We start from the raw sequence: 21759 nt of genomic DNA on the forward strand, positions 1-21759 counted from the left end.
GGGAGAGAAGGAAACATAGTAGGTGAATATGGATTGGGGGTAAGAAGTGAAAGAGGAAGCCGTCTGGTAGAATTTTGCACAGAGCACAACTTAATCATAGTAAACACTTGAAGGTTGTGTACATGGAAGAAGGCTGGAGATACTAGAAGGTATCAGACAGATTATATAATGGTAAGATAGAAACTTAAGAACCAGGTTTTAAGTTATAAGACATTTCCAGGGGCAGATGTGGACTCTGACCACAATCTATTGGTTATGAGCTGTAGACTAAAACTGAAGAAACTACAAAAAGGTGGGAATTTAAGGAGATGGGATCTGGATAAACTGACTTAACCAGAAGTTGTACAGAGTTTCAGGGAGAGCATAAGGGAACAATTGACGGGAATGGGGGAAGGAAATACAGTAGAAGAAGAACGGGTAGCTTTGAGGGATGAGGTAGTACAGGCAGCAGAGGATCAAGTAGGTAAAAAGACGAGGGCTAGTAGAAATCCTTGGGTAACAGAAGAAATATTGAATCTCCGAACATATATTCTCAGAAATTCCTTCATTAATTAAGGCCTATGTTTGACACTAGCAGACTTCTCTTGGCCAGCGATGCGCTTTTTGCCATTGCTAGTCTGCTTTTGATATCCTCCTTGCTCCGACCGTCATTTGTTATTTTGCTGGCAGACTACTAGAATTCCTTAACTTCGTCTACTTCGTGACCATGAATCCTGATGTTCTGTATCTTCTTCTATCACATCAGACTGTGGTGTCACCGCCAGACACCACACTTGCTAGGTGGTAGCTTAAATCGGCCGCGGTCCATTTAGTACATGTCGGACCCGCGTGTCGCCACTGTGTAATCGCAGACCTAGCGCCACCACCAAGGCAGGTCTCGTGATACGAGAGAGCACTCGCCCCAGTTGTACGAGAACCTAGCTACCGACCAGATGTACGAAGCCTTTCTCTCTCATTAGCCGAGAGACAGAATAGCCATCAGCTAAGTTAATGGCTACGAACTAGCAAGGTGCCATTTGTATCAGTGCCTATAGCTTACGAGTATTCAAGAGAGATGTATTCCAAGGACTAATAAAAAGATAAGTAATAAGCATCTACATACTTTTCTTCTTATTCATTTATAAGTTCTCATGTTCCAGACTTCACGCCCGTCTGCGTTAGCCTTGCGTGCCCTATCGGCTACAGCGTTAGTCTAGCTTGCCTTTTCAGCCATCTCAACTTCACGGTGTCGGCCCAGATACCGACACAACACAGACAAATCTTTAATATACTCTTGCGACCTATCGGCTCACTCCTCTGAATTTAACAGTGGAATTTCCGTTGCAGTCTTAATGTTAACAAACTTGATTTTAATTTCACTGAAGGTTGTTTGGACTTTCCTATATGCTGAGTCAGTCCTTCCGACAATCATTTCTTTTCCGATTTCTTCACATTTTTCATGCAGCCATTCCGTCTCAGCTTCCCTACGCTTCCTGTTTATTTCATTGCTCAGCGACTTGTATTTCTGTATTCCTGAATTTCCCTGAACAGTTTTGTACTTCCTTCTCACGGCCATCAACTGTTACCCATGGTTTCTTCTTTGTACCTATGTTTCTCTTTCCAACATCTGCGACGACTTCCAGTACTGTCCGGACTTCGCCGTTTACTCCGTGAACTCCGACGTCATCGACCACAGGAGCCACCAGTTTGCTCCACCAGTCTCTGCGTCACAGCCAGTGTGAGTGATCATAAACTGTGTTCTGACTACGCAGAATAGAATAGAAAACCGTTGACTATTGCTGATTCTTCTGTCTTTCAGTGGCAGTTTCCCACCCCATGGCAAAAGGATCCGCCACCCTCTTTAAAAACGCTGTTGTCGAATGAGGGTGACTTCTTATACCGGAAGCGTTCGGCCACCATTGTTGGGCTTTTGTTACAAAATTTAAGCTGTGGCTAGATATGACGGTTTGATTACTAGCGAAAGATGCTACCCCTACACCATGGTGAGTTCTCTAGGTAAATCTGGTAACGTTTTAGAGAAAGCAGTAATTTATGCTGATGGTTCCGTTCGATAATTTCGTTCACGACGTGATATTCCATTCCAATGTATCCACTTTTAAAACCAGTTTGTCTTTTTCCTGCTAAAAAACACAATATTTAGTAGACTATAGAAGACTATTACAGCGAATATGTTGCACGTTACGGAGAGAATACGAATATAACTATGGTATTCTTTATCTCTTGTCTCTCTCCTTTCTTATGATGTAGAGTAATTACAGCAGTGTTCCAGTTTTCTTGAATTGCTTTCCTCTGTAGGCTTACTGTAAAGTTAAAAAAATGTTCAGATGTGTGTAAAATCTTAGGGGGACTTAACCGCTAAGGTCATCAGTCCCTAAGCTTACACACTACTTAACCTAAATTATCCTAAGGACAAACACACACACCCATGCCCGGGGGAGGACTCGATCCTCCGCCGGGACCAGCCGCACAGCCCATGACTGCAGTGCTCCAGACCGCTCGGCTAATCCCGCGCGGCTACTGTAAAGTTACAGACATAAGTATTACACTTATAAAATTTAGCCCTTTCTATTAAAACTCCATCTCTAAATGCCTTTCCTTTTCATACCGCAAACGGGTTTGTTCATTTCAATTTCAGCATAATCTTCTGGATGTTATCTTCATTATTATCTTCGTGTATCCCTGAACCATATTTTGAATTACTCAAATATTTAAGGAAATAAAACTTCCTAGCATATTAAAACTTTGTGTCAGGCCAGAACTCGAACCTGGGACCATTGCCTTCCGTGATCTCAGGTTCGAGTACCGGTCCGTCACAAAGTTTTAATCTGCCAGCCAATTTCAAATCAGAGCACAATTTGCTGAAATTTGAAAATTCATTCTGGATTTTTAAAAATCTTTGGACACTTGCACAAAATGTTTCTCTCCTGTTAGTTACTGTGTCTTCTGTCATCGTAACAATGGAAAAGTTGTGTCTATACTATGTAAGTTTATTCTGTTTTCCTATTCTTATTACGTTCAATTCTTCTCTTGGCTGTTTTTAATATTATCTCCTCATATCCTGTCGAAGGCCTTAATGGATAGTTTTTCTTTTTGTTTAATTTAGAGTATTCTGTTATGCTCCTATTATTGTCTACTTGATGCTCTCGCCTTCTCTTTAACAGCTGAGTTGTTGTATTGGACTTTTCTACTGTTTTTGCCATCCTTGTCAAGCATATATTTTCTGTTTGCATATGTACATCTGTCTAAATCCTAAATTTTATAACACACCGACTTTTTTGCTTCATTTAGCCCTATTCTTAAATACATTTTTGTTATCTACGTTTAGTTTATTGCTTGTTGATTCAGATATGTTCTCGTTTAGAAACCATTTTTTACTGGTAAGTCTGCAATGATTTTCAGTTCGAAAGTGATTTACATCCCGTAGCGTTGCTTCACTATTTGATAAAATACAGCCAATGTCGTTTTAATTCCGTTTGGTTCCTACTACATCTAGTTCTTTTTTGTTTTCTTCTGAAAGAAAGTGTTAAAAATAAATGGGATACTAGTCGTTCTCCTTACCAATTTCTACTGACATACGACCCGCGCATCACTTCTGTTATCACAGCCAAACTTCCCCACTGAAGAGTCGCCTGTTAGTTTCCGTCCTACTTTCGGAATAAAATCCCTTATTTTCATCTAGTAGTGGAACTGCTGTCTTTTATCAGTGTCTGTAACTCTTCGTAGAAGTCGTCTACCTCGTCACCAAACTGAGGGCATCTCGATAAATTGATGTGACTCTTGTCTAATATATTCGGTTCACTTTTAAACAAGTCTTGGCAATATGTGTCAGACTTCTTCAATATCTGTAATATTTTTTTGAGTTTTAGTGTTTATAATAGAGCCTACACCTCAAGTCCCTCCTTACGCCTGTCTTCTCTACTGAACCATATCAGTTAATTTTAATCCTGTTTTGTCCACTTTTTTTGGCCTCACTCACAGTGGTACATGTCAGAATTTGTGTGTGCAGAAAGCCATCCGTTCTACACACAGGCGACGCGTAAGGTGACCGATGGGACTGTGATGGAACAGCGTTGTTAAGGGAAGAAGAAGAAGAGGGTTAATGTGCCCGTGAAGGCTGCGGCCGCTGCCGATCCATCACGGCACGCAGCCGCCGACACGGCGCTGGCGGGCTGACCCCACCAACCCTCGAGGCGCTGTGCGATTCAGACCTCCCTAACGAAGCTGTGTCGCCAGCTTATTGCTCCAGTACTGCCGGCGTATTGTGACTTGCTTGTACATGCACGCTAAAACCAACCAGGACCTCAATACAGAGTTACAGCTGAAAATTGGTTATCATTAGACAATTTCTCCAGATTACACAGAGCTTTCAATACAACATTAATAACAGCTAGTCAGTAGCTGATGGGTTGCCAACATTTTTATTTATTTGCAGTTCACGTCTCATTTCGTGTTCACTAACTGAGTACCCCGTGTTCCCCGGATACGTATTTACTCAACTCTTCTATTACTCCGTATTCTTCTTCGTCCTCTCTTTCCCCATCTCCTCCACTCCTTCTGTCCATCTTCCTCTCCCTTGTCTCTGTCAATTTCCTCCCCCCGCTGTGTCTGTTCATCTCCTTCTCCCACTCTCTCTGCTTATTTCTTCCTTCCCATGTCTCTGCTCATCTCTTCCCTTCCCTTCTCTGTTCATCTCCTTCCCCCCCCCCCCCCTCCCCAAAAATACCTCTGCCGGCCCCCTCCTTGCCCCTCGCTGTCTGTCCATCACTTCCTCCTGTTCTATCCACTACATGTTATCATGCCCTCCCCAATCGGAGACTGCTGGGTCTTACCCACACAGTATTTCTTTCCAGACTGTAGCTAATATGTGTACCAAATTTGACTGAAATCGTTCCAGGGGTTTAGGAGGAACTTTTTACTGCGTCTTTGTCCCCGTATGCGAGTGTCAAATGTATTTCACGTCTATTTAACATATTTCCCATATATTTGCATACATACACTGATGAGCCAAAACATTATGACCACCTGCCTACTAGCGTGTTTGTCTGCCTCTGAAACGAAATACATCACTGATTGCGCGTACCAGGGAGCCGACTGTTTTTGGTTGGTTTTTGGATGTATGTGGCATTAGATGTCTAGAACAGGTCATGTAACATGTGTAAATACCGGGCAGCTGATGTGCGTACTTGGTGATGGCGAGACAATAGCGACCCAGATGGGTTCAACAGGATTTGCATCTGGCGAATATGGTCGCCGAGACATCAATTTGAGTTCACTGAAATGCTTCTCAAACCACTATAGCATGGTTCTCGCTCCGTGACACGGGCGTTATGATATTGCAAGATGACATCGCCGTCGAGGAAAACATCAAGCATGAAGGGATGCAGGTGGTTTGCCGCTGTCAGAATGTCTTCCATTACTACCACAGATCCCATGCAAGCGCAGGAGAATGTCTCCCATAACTTAATACAGCTCCCACCAGCCTGCGTCCTTGGCGCGCTGCACGTTTCAAGCCACCGTTCACCTCGATGACAGTGGTTGTGCAGACGACCATCGACCTAGTATAACAAAAATGTGATTCACCCGAAGAGCACACAAGTTTACATTGATCGTTGGTCGTACCCCGATGGTCCCGTGCCCACTGCAGTAGTAACAGATGACGTCGTTCGGTCAAAATGTGAACACGTAATAGTAGTATGCTACAGAGTTCCAAGTTCAACAATGTACGATGAACGAAGTGCTCTAAAACACTGGTGCGTGAACCAGCATTCTGCTCTTTCGTCAGAAATGCCACACATCACCATCTATCCCACTTTACAGAGAGGCAAGCCTCCGAACCCCACGTTCCGTGAAGAGTCGTGGACATCCAGCCATTTAGTGCCAAGTGGTAATTTCACTGTCTTTCTACCTCTTTCCGTAGATGCTCACGACAGTAGCACGTCTTCATTCGACCAGCTTCGTCGTTTCCGAGGTACTCGTTCGCAGACCCTGCGTAATAATAATCTACTCTTTGTCAATGTCGCTAATCTCAATGGATTTCCCGTCCTCAGCTAGTGGTCTAGTGGCTAGCGTTGCTACCTCTGGATCATGTGGTCTCGGGTTCGATTCGCAGCTGGGATGGGGATTTTCTCTGCCTGGGGACTGGGTGTTTGTGTTGTCCGCATCATTTCATCATCATCATCATTCGTGGCAGTGGCTAGATTGGAGTGTGAAAAAATTTGACTGTGAAAACATTGGGACTCTATACAGGTGCTGATACCGCGCAGTTGAGAGCCCCCCAAACCAAAACGTCATCATCGTCAATGGATTTACCCATTTGCAGCCATACCTCGGTATCCTGTCCGTGTCTGTTCCGCTTACGTACAAGGATTGACTGAAAACTAATGCCTCCACCTTTGTAACTCTTCAACAGTTGGCAGCATTGGTATGTGGCAGGTACTGGCTTGTTCCGTAGCCTCTTCTCTACAGCTCCAGTTGGCGGGAAGCCTTAGCATTGAACGGTTGTGTTGTTACAGTGTAAAGTATGGAAACCTGCGCAGACAGTCGGTCAATGCGATTTAAGCAGCGTGCAGTCATTGAATTCTTGAAAGCAGAAGGTGTCACCGCAAGGTGATTGTGTTGATGTGAGTACTGTGCGTCGTTGGGCGAGTAAGTTTAAAGATGCTGAGGCGGGAACATCTGACCTGCGTGACAAACAAAGAGTTGGACGTCCTGTGATAGCATCCACCGAGTTTCACAAGCAAAATGCTGACAGATTGATTCAGGACGATCGTCGTGTCACTCGCCGAGAAACTGCAAGCACAATCGGCATTTCACAAGAACGTTTGGGTCACATTATTGCTTTGCTTGGCTATCAGAAGATCTGTGCACAATGGGTACACCGCATGCTGACACCTGAAATGAAAGCGCACAGACTTCCATCTGTTCCCGATAGTGAAAGACATTCTGCAGGGACATCATTACGCTTCTGATGAAGGCGTTGAGAGGACTTCTTCCGTGACGGCTTAAGAAAACTTGTTCATCGTTGGCAGAAATGTATCCAATTGGCTGGTGATTATACGGAAAAGGGAGTATTGGTAATGAAAGACCACATTCTAAGCATTATTTCTGAGTTTGATTTATTAAAATATTCCCATCCAAACTCAATTAACGAAGGTGGAGGCATTACTTTTCATTCAATCCTCGTACTTTCATTACCGCGCCACGTGTCCACAACGCCATCAGGCGGCATCCAACGTCGCGCTGAGCAATGATCATATGTGATCATAATGTTTTGGTTTATCAATGTGTTTCACCTGTGCCTCCAGCGAATTTCGCCCTGGCATTTCGCGTGCACACGACTAAATTTTATGACGCCATATCAGCTGAACTATTTGCTGTACAATAATATAATTTTGCAGGTGCATTCAGTGGTGTAAGTGAATACTGTCTGCAAAAGGTGTCGCGATTACATTTAGTAGTAAATAAGTAATAAATTAAAACGTCATGCATGAACAGTGAAAATGTAGTAACCGACATTTTTTTTTTTCCTTCCATCATTCTGTGGCGCTTGTCAGCAAGGAAAAGCTTTCGTCATGATTCGAAATTGTGTAAAATTCGTACCAGGTCACTAAGTGCTCTCGTTCTCAAATACTGGATGACTGACAGATAGGTGGTTCTTACCGCCACAGCGATGATTTTTGGGCAGTAATTGATATGTGTACCAAGTTTGCTTGAAATCGGTCTTGTGATTTAGGAGATATTAAGCGTAAAAACTAAGGAGCCAAAGCAATTATGGTAGTTAAATAAGAAATATTGTCTAAGTGCACAGTTCAGCAAAACAGAACACTGAGTTATATTAAAAATGGTATTGTTTGGGATTGTACAAATAAATAAATAAATTATTCGCAAGAGTAACTAAAAGGCTGATGTGCTTCTGAAACAATGCTCATATATGTCGCTACCCGTTGCACTGCAGAATGAACAATGAGAACAAATCTACGCTTGCGGAAATGGAAGCTTCGACCAAACGATACAGAACTGATAATCCCGAACTTTCACGCCTGTGGGATATGTTGATTAAAGTTTCATCCTCATGAGAGGTTATTTTTAGTACAGAATAAAGCTATTTCTGCACATGAAGAAAGTTTTAAGTATACTATAGCTATTGCACGTGTGTATCGCTACTATAACTTTTTAGGTGGAGTTCGCAACACAGCAAACTTCGAGAAGGTACACGTGCAATTTATCGCCATCTTTCATACTTCGAAGGAGGTCAGATCACAGGCTTGCTGGACATGGGAGCATCATAACGAGAGATCTCACAGTAGTTGGCTGTAGTGCTGTTCCTGAAGAGCTAGAGGTGACAAAACGGACTCAGGACAACGACGTGACAAGGAAGGTGGCACGGGTCTTTCTAGGACCGCACAGCGAGAAGATATTAGCACTGTTCGACTGGCTCTGACAAGTAGATGGGCTATAACAGTTTAAATCTGGTCAGGGGCTATAGGCAGCGTGTCATCTTTAACCTTCGGGAGTACATTACTATATGTTGGGTTCAGATCTCGATTTGCCATGTCTTATTTACCGCTTGTACCATGCCACAGACAACAGACATGCGCCGGCCGGTGTGGCCGAGCGGTTCTAGGCGCTTCAGGCTGGAACCGCGCGACCGCTACGGTCGCAGGTTCGAATCCTGCCTCGGGCATGGATATGAGTACTGTTCTTAGGTTAGTTAGGTTTAAGTAGTTCTAAGTTCTAGGGACTGCTGACCTCAGAAGTTAAGTCCCATAGTGCTCACAGCCATTTTTTGAAGCAGAGATTTTGGAGACACAGTAGTCTCCAACTCCTAGAATCATGGTGTGGAGAATTCCTGCATAAGACAAGAGGAACGATTTGGTGACTGTTGAATCGAGGCTGAATGCTCACCAGTATGTCGCAAGAGGGAGCTGTAGAGGGCAAAAACTGTAGAGGAAGACAGAGATTGGACTACGTAAAGCATATAATTGAGGACGTAGGTTGCAAGTGCTACTCTGAGATGAAGAGGTTAGCACAGGAAAGGAATTCGTGGCGGGCCGCATCAAACCAGTCAGTAGACTGATGACCAAAAAAAAAAAAAAATGTCGCAAGACTAGGAAACACTCTTCGATGTACCCTTCATGGTTGGTTGGTTGGTTCGGGGAAGGAGACCAGACAGCGTGGTCATCGGTCTCATCGGAATAGGGAAGGATGGGGAAGGAAGTCGGCCGTGCCCTTTCAGAGGAACCATCCCGGCATTTGCCTGGGGTGATTTAGGGAAATCACGGAAAACCTAAATCAGGATGGCCGGACGCGGGATTGAACCGTCGTCCTTCCGAATGCGAGTCCAGTGTACCCTTCATGATCAGGGTACCAAAAGACATGTTCCAGCACAATAATGCAAGACTTCCTTAATAAGGACTTCACACTGCAGTTAACACCACAAACTCCTAAAGGAATGTACAGATCCTTGAATGGGCTGCCATGTCCTCTTATTGCAACCAATAGATTTTCACGAAATGACACAACATGTTTTTCGGGCATGGCATGGAAACCCTCAACATGAATTCGGAGGCTGTTTACTTCCATGCCATAGAGAATACAAAAATTTATCCAGTATTTTCCTTAATAAGGACTGACGAAATTGATGTTCAACACACGTACTCTTTCCAAAAAAGCCGAGAATTTATTTTTCTGTGTGTGTTCGGTTTACTATTTTTCCTTCTCACCGTGGTCACCCAGAGAGCGTTTAGAGTTGGACTGATAGAAACGCTAAGTCGAATGACAAAAATAACACCACTACAGTGAAACTAATCAGCGCAACCAAAATTTCGTGCATGTAAAAGAAAATATGGCTTGAACGAGTCCAATTACGAATGAAATTTGTTCCTGTTCTGTTTATACTACAATCATAGCGATTAGTACACCGGTAAATGTCGTAAGCTGGCATCTTTTTCTATCAAAACTCATCTTCCAGACGGGACAACTGACATGGCGGACGTAGACTTCAAGTTTGTGACATTATGACAACTCCGCTTATTATACCTTCATGCATAAGACGAACAGAGGCACATATTTCTTTGAATTATCTGTGAAATAGGAACAGAGATCAGGGCCAGTTCGTCTAATTTTTAGTTTCTCTAGATCTCTGTTTTCTCTTTCTAATTTTATTGTTTATGTGACTGATTCTGCTGATAGCTACTTTTTCGCTGGTAACTAATGACAAAAACATCACTTAAAATTGTGTGCTGAATTCGAAAAAACTGCATTAGAATACGTTATAGTTATTCCAATTTACCTCAGACGTAGGGCACGACTTCATATTTTGAAAGGGGTCCGTCAGATCTGTTTAATATGTTCGTGTCACTTAGTTGTGTTGTTACTGGATTTCCGATGCCTCTAGCTTCCTGTATGCGATGGAAGCGAATCTTGATACAACTTAATTTTGCTTTACACTGAAGATTCGGGCATACAATGTTAGCAGAATATTTACGTTATTCGTTTAGAGTTTAATTTCGTTTTGTTTCTGATTTTTACATGGATATTACACTACTGGCCACTAAAATTGCTACACCACGAAGATGACGTGCTACGGACGCGAAATTTAACCGACAGGAAGAAAATGCCGTGATGTGCAAATGATTAGCTTTTCAGAGCATTCACACAAGGTTGGCGCCGATAGCGACACCTACAACGCGCTGACATGAGGAAAGTTTCCAACCGATTTCTCATACCCAAACAGCAGTTGACCGGCGTTCCCTGGTGAAACGTTGTTGTGAAGCCTCGTGTAAGTAGGAGAAATGCGTACCATCACGTTTCCGACTCTGATAAAGGTCGGATTGTAGCCTATCGCGATTGCGGTTTATCGTATCGCGACATTGCTGCTCGCGTTGCTTGAGATCCAATGACTGTTAGCAGAATATGGAATCGATGGATTCAGGAGGGTAATACGCAACGACGTGCTGGATCCCAACGGCCTCGTATCACTAGCAGTCGAGATGACAGGCATCTTATCCCCATGGCTGTAACGGATCGTGCAGCCACGTCTCGATCCCTGAGTCAACAGATGGGGACGTTTGCAAGACGACAACCATCTGCACGAACAGTTCGACGACGTTTGCAGCAGCATGGACTATCAGCTCGGAGACCATGGCTGCGGTTACCCTTGACGCTGCATCACACTCAGGAGCGCCTGCGATGGTGTACTCAACGACGAACCTGGGTGCACGAATGGTAAAACGTCATATTTTCGGATGAATCCAGGTTCTGTTTACAGCATCATGATGGTCGCATCCGTCTTTGGCGACATCGCGGTGAACGCACATTGGAAGCGTGTATTCGTCATCGTCATACCCGGCGTGATGGTACGGGGTGCCATTGGTTACACTCTCGGTCACCTCTTGTTCGCATTGACGGCACTTTGAACAGTGGACGTTATCTTTCAGATGTGTTACGATCCGTGGCTCTACCCTTCATTCGATCTCTGCGAAACCCTACATTTCAGCAGGATAATGCACGAGCGCATGTTGCAGGTTCTGTACGGGCCTTTCCGGATACAGAAAATGTTCGACTGCTGCCCTGGCCAGCACATTCTCCAGATCTATCACCAATTGAAAACGTCTGACTCGTCACAATACGCCAGTCACTACTCTTGATGAATTGTGGTATCGTGTTGAAGCTGCATGGGCAGCTGTACCTGTACACGCCATCCAAGCTCTTGTTTGACTCAATGCCCAGGTGTATCAAGGCCGTTATTACGACCAGAGGTGGTTGTTCTGGGTACTGATTTCTCAGGATCTGTGCACCCAAATTGCGTGAAAATGTAATCACATGTCAGTTTTATTATAATATATTTGTCCAATGAATACCCGTTTATCATCTGCATTTATTCTTGGTGTAGCAATTTTAGTGGCCAGTACTGTACATACATATTTACAATTATAGATGGACGAATACTCCCTGCTGGGAAAAGTAACATTATGTATATGTTAATAATAACGTCTTTTTTACACAATTTAGATACTTTGACTTATATGGGGTCATATTGTAATAGTAACAAACTGTTTGATAAATAATTCAAAGAAGATTGCGTTAGAGCAAGGGTGTCCCTCGACTAATATTTTACACCATCTTGCAGATTATCCATGACGTCATTATTTCTCCCTGTCAAGGTATCTTACCTCGCCTTTTTTAAACTTTGCTTCTACATACAGCAAATGAAAGAATTCATGTAACTGGGATAGTAATAAAAATAATTTTTATAACAAATATACACGCCTTAATCCTCTCATTGCAGAGAAAATGCTAGAATGTTGAGCATATTGCCCGAAAGTAGTAGAGCCTCTTCGTCCTCTCAACAACATGTAGTGCAGACAGCAAAATGACAGCACTCAAAATAACTGAATCATAAGAATCAAAATTGTTCAAATGGTGGAGGGCTGAGCCTACACACCATCGGCTCAGATAGTAGTTCCCCAGGGAATTACAGCAATTGGCAGACAGTATCATGACGTCGATGTAACATGATTGACCGACCTTTCCCCCTCTTCCACTTCCTCTCCCCCAACTTCCCTTCCGCCCCCTCCCACCCTTCCCTTCCGTCTCCCTGAGTGATGATCTTGACATGTGTCACCAGTAGCCTTGAATATTACATTCACAACTGGATCAGCTGTAATACGACACAGTTAGCCTTTCTTGTATACATTTGGAGTGTTTTATTGTCCAGAACATACACTGACGCTCTACTTCCAGAATGCGAAACTGGGACAGGAAGAATTACAGAAAGAAAAACCAATACAGACCCGAAGTATGAAATGGTAATAAATTTGCATCTCTGCAAGCTGTGTAGATAAACCCCGTAGGTCCAGGTAGTAATCTACCAGAGAATAGTCCAGCACCCCAACGACAAGTATCTGTGGGAGTAGGAGTATGGCGTGACTGTTTGTTTGATTCAGTTATACAGGGAGACAAAACTACCGTGAATTTAGCCCAAGGTGCCCACTCTGAAACTGTTTTTTTTTTTTTTTTTTTTTGTGCAATTTCTCTCGGTGTAACTCTAGTAAAGCCAACCAGCACCTTTATAGAATAATAGAAGGTCTTTTACTAGTTTTTTACTAGACAAAATTTCTTCAGGAATTAACGCCCAAAATGTTCGCGTCTTTTGGCCTCCAACGTTGCAGATTGAAAGATTGTGTGGATTCATCTCCCTTACTTCGTAGTCCGCCCTTAAGAGACTTCTTTATCAATACCCACCGTATGTAAGTATTTCATAAAGTTTTCTTGAGTGTAATCTGACTCCTGTTCAAGCCAAAGATTATGGAACTTCTCCTATGATATGACTTTGGCATCATTGACTTGCCATGTTTCTGTTTTTAGATCTTAGTCCAATATTCTGCGTGCTGTCTCCTAATACAGATACGTAGTTTTGTTCTTACCTGTGCCTTAGCGACGGTTAGGACAGGTTCTCGTCCGACAATGGAACCTACAACTATTTTACCCTGTTGTTTTCCTCTAGCCCCACAAGGGTTTCAAGGCATTCCACAACGGTCTTTGATCTCGTTGCTGGGGCTGACAGAGATTTCAGAGCTGCTTGGCTGTCTGAGAAAATGTAAGTACCACGATTCTCCGCTGCTCACTCTCTGACAGCAGATATTTCCACCTGAAATAGAGTGCCATATTCCCTAGAGGGATTTCTCTCTCTAGTCGCGCCTGTACCCCTTATAATCGGCGCAAATCTTCATCTGTTTTTGATCCCTCAGGAAACCAGTTTTCGTCTCCTGAGCAGTATCGCGGTTCGTTCTTCCACCGCTTCCTACTTCCGAAACCAGTACAGTTTTGAAGCGAGAAAAGATAACTGATTTACGGTTTTGTAAGATGTGGAAAAATTTGCCATGGATCCACTATGCAGTCTGCCAGAGAACAGGCCAGCAACCCCGCAATGACAAATTATCAGCAGCAGAAGAAGTACGGATAGAAGAGATGGAAGCAGAGTTGGATTGTCGTATTAATTTTGCTCTAAGTAAGACGTAAAGGAAATGATTTTAGACGACGTTATGGAAGTAAAAGCCTTGGCAGTAAATCCAGTGTAGCGATATCTGCGGGTCCAGTATGTCCAACGACTGTTTTCCGCACTGGCAACCCCTTCCTTTTATCTGTGAGGACATTTTTCCATTTTGCAAATATGTGAGGACACAGACATGTGTTCCATTTTGTCACTAAGAGGGCTCAAAGTTAAGGGAGCGATGTTCATCGAAAGGACAGAGAATCGTGTTTGAAGCAAATTTGGAAATTCTGCCATTGTTGAAAGTCGATGTGTTTTCGGAATCAGGTTTTTGAGTTCCCACCAAGCAATTTAGGCTTGGTGGAAGTGGATCAATTTTTGGAAGTTTGTATGAGTTCCTATGGGACCAAACTGTTGACGTCATCGGTCCCTTGGCTTACACACTACTTTATCTAACTTAAACTAACTTACGCTAAGGACAACACCTATGCCCGATGGAGGACTCGAACCTCCGTCGGGGTGAACCGCGCGAACCGTGGCAAGGCGCCTGAGACCGCACGGCTACCCCTCGCAGCGAAGTGGATCATCGACGAATTTTAACCGGATTATTAAAAGACTGGAGTTTGGAGATTGTGTTGTAAGAGGAATGTCTGAAGTGAGTTGTCTTAAATTTTTTATCAAAGCGGAGTTGCGACCTGAGTTTGAACAAACCCATGGCGGTGAGAATTGGCGAGGTACTTTGCTGTCTGAGCAGAAGTGGGATGGGTTTATTGTAGGCATGAGGGTAAAGATTTTGTTGATTTCATAATCAGGCACAACCTAATTCCCATAAGGTAAATATTCCGAAACTAGAGAAACGATTATTAAGTTTAACTATTTATGTGAAGAAAAAGATATTTAGAGATGTAGTTTTTAATTTAAATCCATTGCATACAATGTGCAGTTGATTTTACAGCGAATTGCTGTCAATACTTTCACTCACCTTTTAACACGAGTTCACAATAAATCTGATACATCGTTTAGAGAAAAAAATATTCACAAAATATTTTTTCATAGACATGAGAAAATTTTTATCTAAAACTGATATACTATCACAGAAAATTATATATACTGCTGAATACAAAAGTTACAGATTATCCAGATAAAACCCTTGGTAATAAAAATATAGCTGTAAACAAGTTCAGAAGACCTTGTGCTATGTTGAAGCCAATAACTTCACAAAAATCTCTATAAAATAATTTCGTTAAAAATCAGAAATATTTAAGGCACCTTTGACTATTTTGTTTTGTAACAGAGCGTTTGGTGGAATGCAGACTTTGTTGCTGCCATTACCAAAAATTATAACTGTACCCTGGAAATAAAAGATGTTAATTATTCATTTCTGATAACAACAGGCACAAGCATACATCTAAAAACATATGTTCATGTCCGATTTGAGATAAATGGTTATGATACCCAACAGTATATGATGTGAGGTGGTTGAAAGTACTATGGAAGTTTGCCATACCAAGATCAAGCCTTTAAATGATTATATTTTGGTAACTTTCTAAGACATTCATATTCACTGCAACTTCTCTCACATCATATTTATGTTGGTCTCAATATAGTAAACAGTTGTGAAAGTTATAAATAACGGTAGTTAAAAGTTATTGATAAAAGTATGTTAGGACTATGAGCTGTGAACGTAAGAATCAAATTACATTGGTTGCACTCAGTAGCCTCAGGAAATCGTGGGGTGGGGTAGGAGTGAGAGAGGTTGGAGAGATAGGGGATACTACACGAAAATATATAGGCGGAAATACATTTTCTCTTTAATGCCTTCTAAAATATTATTTGAAAAGCGAAATGTATGACAGGTTCCTGAAGAGAGATATGATGAAAAGACGTCATCACGAAAACGAGAAAACAAGAAATGGAAGCTTGCAACTGTCAAAATCACAACTACACAGAAAGATAATAGGAATCATTGAGGACAAAGCAAGAGCGACTATCGATTGTAGATACTTTGTTAAAATTAAGGAAACTGAATGTTAATCAGGGACATGCTATAACATACGGACTATAAGATGCAGACTCTAATGTGATTGGCTAGCTGTGTAACACATTGAGGTCACTCCTTCGCCAGTTTCGCTTCAGTTCTGATTGTACCGATGTTCTGTAGCCAGCAATGTCTCATAACACGTATTTAGGTTTCTAAAGCAATGTGTAAAAAAGTTTCAAAATTCCATGAGCAAATACGTGTATGGGATACCTGAGACGTGATGGATGGAAACCCTTTTATGTAAATATCTAACGAAATGTAAGGAAAACATGACTCTGACTGATACTGAGATCAGACGTCCACATCTCACAGATGTATCAGATAACAACTAACAAAAGGAGAACGCCGACGGCATCCACCAATATTTTTGGAGGGTAGCACCTAAAGAGGAAGAATGATTAACATATGCTCTGTACAGGAATTTGCTACTTGGGTGTGTAATATGCAATACTGATAATAATAATTCCATACCTCAAAAATGTTCTACAGCTTATCACTTTTGTGTCTTAAAAAAGATCAAAATGCGGAAGTATAGCCTGAGTGTTGATCACGTATTCAAACAACAACCTTCATTGTCATATCCCATTGATGTAGCACAACTGTAGACATACGTCAATTTCTGAAAACTACTCAAATACAGTTATTCGTGAAGTAATAATCCGCTTCAGCTTAAATAAAAAAAATTTTAATTGCAAGACCGGTTTCAGAGCATTAGAGCTCCATCTTCAGGAGTCAACAACTGTAAAAACAAGAGGGAAAAGTTGGTTTCAGAGTATGTACAAGCAGTTACGAGATGAGACAATACTTAGAAAGTCATAAACTCAATTACAGACAATCATAAGTGCACGGCGGTCGAGCCAGTCGGTATGGAAAGTTACTTTACGAATATGTTACTCAGTTGCGGATGTCCCCATATCAAATCCTTTGCAGCAAATATACATTCTTTAGTAATAACGCTGACTTTGTTGCTGGCCGATTGCGATATTTTGAAAACATTACCATTACCTCACGCAAACTCTTGCATTATAACCGAAAAATCTTAAAGGATATACAGTACTGTTCGGTTTTTGCGATCCGCCCAACACTATTTGGGTCTTTCCGATCATAATGTTTCAATTCGTATTGTCCGCCTGTCTTATTTCTAAGACTTCTCATCTCAAGTTGTTATAAAATCCCGTTTCTTTGCATTCGCAAGATGTGAAAGAAATAAGAGATTTTTTCCTTCTTCTTTATCCTACTTCTTGAGACAATCTCTCGATAGACAGTTTCATTGGGAAGAATTCTCCAGACTTCTTCGACGTAGTCTTTTTTTTATTTGTGCTACTTCTGATGACACTTCTTTCGGTTTTGAAGAAGCAATCAGTTCTCCTTTCATTTGGATCAATGTTTCGCAAGCATATGTGACTTCCGAGAGACTTACTGTTTTATAGTATTCGATCTTATTGTCAATTAACAAACTTTTCTTATCATACTTAGACTGGGTTACAAACTGGACTTTTGGTTGGTCCTATTTATGCCTGTTTCTTCCTCACTTATGTTGTGCCTGGTGATTTTTCCATGATATTTAAAATGAAGAACTAAGAACATTTTTTGGTTGTTTATGAAGGCTTTACTTTAAACGGGGGTTCGTGGGCAAGATATCAGTTTTCTCAAAGGGCAGTTGTAATTCTATTTTTTGAAGACTGTTGATCTGGGCACTAACGTCTTCCACATCCACAGCTAAGAGAGCTAAATCATCCGTTAATCCTAGACAGTTTGTACTTATCGAGGGGTTTGCTCCAATTTTGATTTTAGTGGGTTCATGGTGTAATCGTCGGTTACATTGAAAAGAAGTGAGGATAACATTTCACCTTGTCTAAGATTGGTTATTATTGCGAAAGCTTTTGAATCTTTTTCCCTGAACTTTACCTTCGAATTTGTGTTGATTAAAGGGAATTCAATATTTTTTAATTAATCTTGCATGAAGACCGTACGATCTGAAGGTTTTTAAAAATGTCCTTCTATAGACGCTATCATACCCTTTTTGAGACCTACGAATAAAGTAAAGAGTTGTTTATTTCTGCACTTGTAATATGTAGTTATCAGTATCAGGGTGAGAATTTAGTCTGGGCGATTCGTATTCTCCAAGTAGTTGGTTCCAGACTGTTTTTGATCTTGTAGTAAATCATACGGGTAAAACTTTTGTATGTACAGTCCAGAGGAATTATTTATCTTTAATTATACAGGCTGGTTGTATCTCCTTTTTTAAATAATGGATGGGTTATTTCGGTGATCTAATGCTCTGTTAAATAAATAGATAGTCCAAAATAGTCACTGAAAACAAATCTATATAGTTAATGCAGTGGGTTACGAAATATATTAGCTGCTGCCCTGGCATAATCTTACACTAGACATTAAGACGTGTGTACTAAGCTTAGCTGAAAATCTATGTTTACTTGCCACCATTTTCGATTTTCATACACTCAGCTCCAAAAACAGAGTTGCTAGGTGTGTCTTATTTCCGCAGTACCTTTTCCCCCTGAGAAAAAAAACCATGCGTGTGAAATGTGGTTGAAACCACTCCAATCTTTTCGGAGTTATGTCTTACATGACACCTCCACATCTTGGGGCAAAATGTCATCAGCATTGTCACAAGTCAGCCTAGTGACATCGACGATTTTAAGGGTGACACTCTACAACAACCGAGATATATTTAGCTATCTCAGCTCTGGATGTGGAAGAAGTTCGTGCCCAGATCGCCAGTCTTCAAACAATAGGATTACAAGTATTCTTTGACAAAACTCAGATCTTGGCCATGAAACCACAGTGTAAGCTTCTAGGAAGTGGAGAATACTAGGCTTAAATGTGAGAAAGGATTATTTAACAAATATTGTATTGGAAACAGCAAGAGATGTTGCAGGAGCGAAAAGGAAAGAAAATTTGAGACGACACAAGACAGCTGATGAAGAAAAGAGTTAAAAGTAAATAATAGCAAAGTCAGAATGAATTAAACTAAACTATTCAGAAACTCTCCGACAAAAAGTCAGAATGCGTAATCAGAAGATTTTAGGGACAACAGACTACAACAGCCGAGGTATGACGTATACTGGGCACTGACATAACATTACTCAGAATATCGGCTGACTCTGCTACATCAAACTGGTAGACACTACTAAATCTGTTTGAAATTTTTTTTAAACATCTGTATAGTGCACCTAATGAAACAAACAAGCTGTAAGATTGAGTACATTCCGGAAGTACTACCAGAAGAAGTAGGGGAAGAAATCGGCGCACGGGAAGAGGAAAAACTTATATGATTGATGAGATACAGTATAAATCATCAAGGCATGGGAAGAAGTGGTGAAAGGAAAATTTGCATAGCGAATCGTTGTATGTTTTCGTAATAGGGCGATATCGGATAGCTGTAAATATGCTACGATTAGTGTAATTCACAAGACAGCGATTAGGGAAGATGTGGAGATCTGTAGGTCGAGAAGTATTTTGAGTTGTCTACAAAATTTTCACAAATGTCTTACTATTTCTCTACTAAAAACAAACATCAAGCCTTAATCAATGAAAAGAACAAGCCGGCTTCATTAGTTGGTGTAACACAATCTACTGTGTGTCACCTAACAAGGGGAGCGGGCGTACGCGTCATCACCTATTTCGTCGAAATTTGTGGTATATGAAGGGCTTGGCCAGAAATGAAAGTGATGGAAGTGATGGAAGTGAGAGATCTAGACGACCGAGAGTTTCGAAAATTTGCCTTTTTGGCGCGGGTTGGGCGATGTATGAGCCATTTATGTTAGCATAGTCTCCATTCAGCGTTCGGCCCAGCAGAAACAGAAGATTACAGAAAGGTAATTCAAGTGTCGTGTGGTAGAGTCCTTATACGAAACATTTTAATTTTTAATTTTTACGTAATTGACTCTGAAAATAAAACCGAAATAATACTCAGTATATTGTTTTAATTAATATTTCCACGAAAGGCATGGAAAGGAGAGGCAAAGGAAAACTTGTGATTGGAGTTATATTTCCAGGAAAGGATTGTACTTACGACGTCCAAGATGACTTTGCCAATAACTTTCCATGAAGTGGTTGTAATTAAAGCGTACAGGACTTCGTACGCCTACAAGAGAGTAATGGATCTTTATGACCAAGGGTCAGAAAACGGTGGATGAGTACGTGGCAAAATGTAGGACTGTCGCAATTACTTTATCAAAATCTGTGAAACTTATAACAGCCTAACACAAATGTTTTTTGACTGACGTGATGAAGTCTTTTGTACAGGCGAACAAATTTCTTACTGAGAAACAGATCACTTGTGAGCGGCCAGAGGTCAGTGTCCAACGGAACAATATTTTGGCAAACGACGATGTTGCCATCATCAGGTGCGAAGTTGAAGAATCACAAATTTCTTCTGTTGACTGACTCAGGGGAGGAGAAATAAATGTATAGTTATACAACGAGAGTTTTCGAGTTGAAGAAGGATAACCCCCCAAATGCACTCCGTTAGTGAAACTCTGCGATGTCTATTTTTATCGTCGGCTAAATAGCTTTATCGAAAAGCTTCGAAACTGTTCTTGTCTCATCGACATAAAAAGCAATCACGTCCCGAGAAGAGTGCAACGAAACAAGGTCCATTGTATATCACCAACTATCCTCGCCAGTATTTAGCGAAACGGTTTGTTAATCGTGGTTTGCTGCCAACTGTAAGTGGGAGAGAACCTTCTATGAATGCAAACCAAGTTAGCTTTTCTAAAGAAACGTTAAAACAAACATGTCACTGTAAAAATGTGGCGTTTATAAAGTGTGCAAAATGCCAAGAAAGTTACTGCTCCCCATGTTTTTGATATGACTATCATACCTGCAAGTGCAAATCGGCAACTGTAAAATTATAAAACTGTGTAATTTTATACGCTAAGGTCTACTATATGCATTAGAATCCCCTCCTGGAAATTTATTTGCTATCTCAAATTTTCCTTTGTTTGTCCTTTTTATGTATTTCATGAAAATATTAATAAATACAATATATTGACAACTATTTCGGTTTATCTGTTGTGTCATTAACGTAAAATTGAAAATAAAGAATATTTCCGCATACAGGCTCGACCTCATAATCTTCAGTTTACTCTTTTGTACTCTCCGCTACGCCTGGACACTACGGTAATGTAAAATGGCCCATGCCTCGCCCAATCCATGCCAAAACTGCTAGTCTGTCTAAACGGTTGACCATCTAGTGCTCCCACTTCTCTCATTTACATTTCTAGCCAACCTTGTGTATACCATAAATCTGGACTAAATCGATGGTAATGAGCAGGCGCGGTCACTTTGTAAGTGGTAAAAAGAAGGAACGGATATTAGTGATCACTTTTTATGCGGTTTATAGACTACTATAAAGAGTTTGATTTTGTCATCATAAAATAAGGAAAAGAGTATACCTACATCAGTTTGTTAAAAAATATATAAAACAAAGCTACGCCTTCCAATCTATTGGATCAAAAGAGAAAAACGCTCAAAATTGAGAAAGGATTTTAGGCAAGGTTACTCCACTTGATAAAAAAATATTTTCTGGGACTTTGGAGGAGGTGTTTAAATCATTAAATTGGGATGAAGAAGGGTTACGCATAAACTGATCTTATCGGAGCCACCTTTGGTTTGCAGATACCATTGATTTATTTCTTTCGAATCCAGAGGAACTTCACCAAAGGGTAGAGGAAGTGGACACAATTATTATGATTGGAGG

At 41.2% G+C, this 21759-nt stretch overlaps 1 protein-coding gene across 1 annotated transcript in view; it reads right to left on the reverse strand.

Moving 5' to 3' along the window:
* Positions 1–15236: 15236 nt before the first annotated feature.
* Positions 15237–21759, reverse strand: part of LOC124593779 (UTP--glucose-1-phosphate uridylyltransferase-like) — a 146603-nt gene continuing 140080 nt past the window's right edge. The window contains exon 8 of the mRNA XM_047132128.1: positions 15237–15344. Coding sequence (XP_046988084.1) covers positions 15237–15344 — 108 coding nt within the window. The remainder of the gene's footprint in view (positions 15345–21759) is intronic.

This window comes from Schistocerca americana, chromosome 2 (genome assembly GCF_021461395.2).
Source record: "Schistocerca americana isolate TAMUIC-IGC-003095 chromosome 2, iqSchAmer2.1, whole genome shotgun sequence".
NCBI lineage: Eukaryota > Metazoa > Arthropoda > Insecta > Orthoptera > Acrididae > Schistocerca > Schistocerca americana.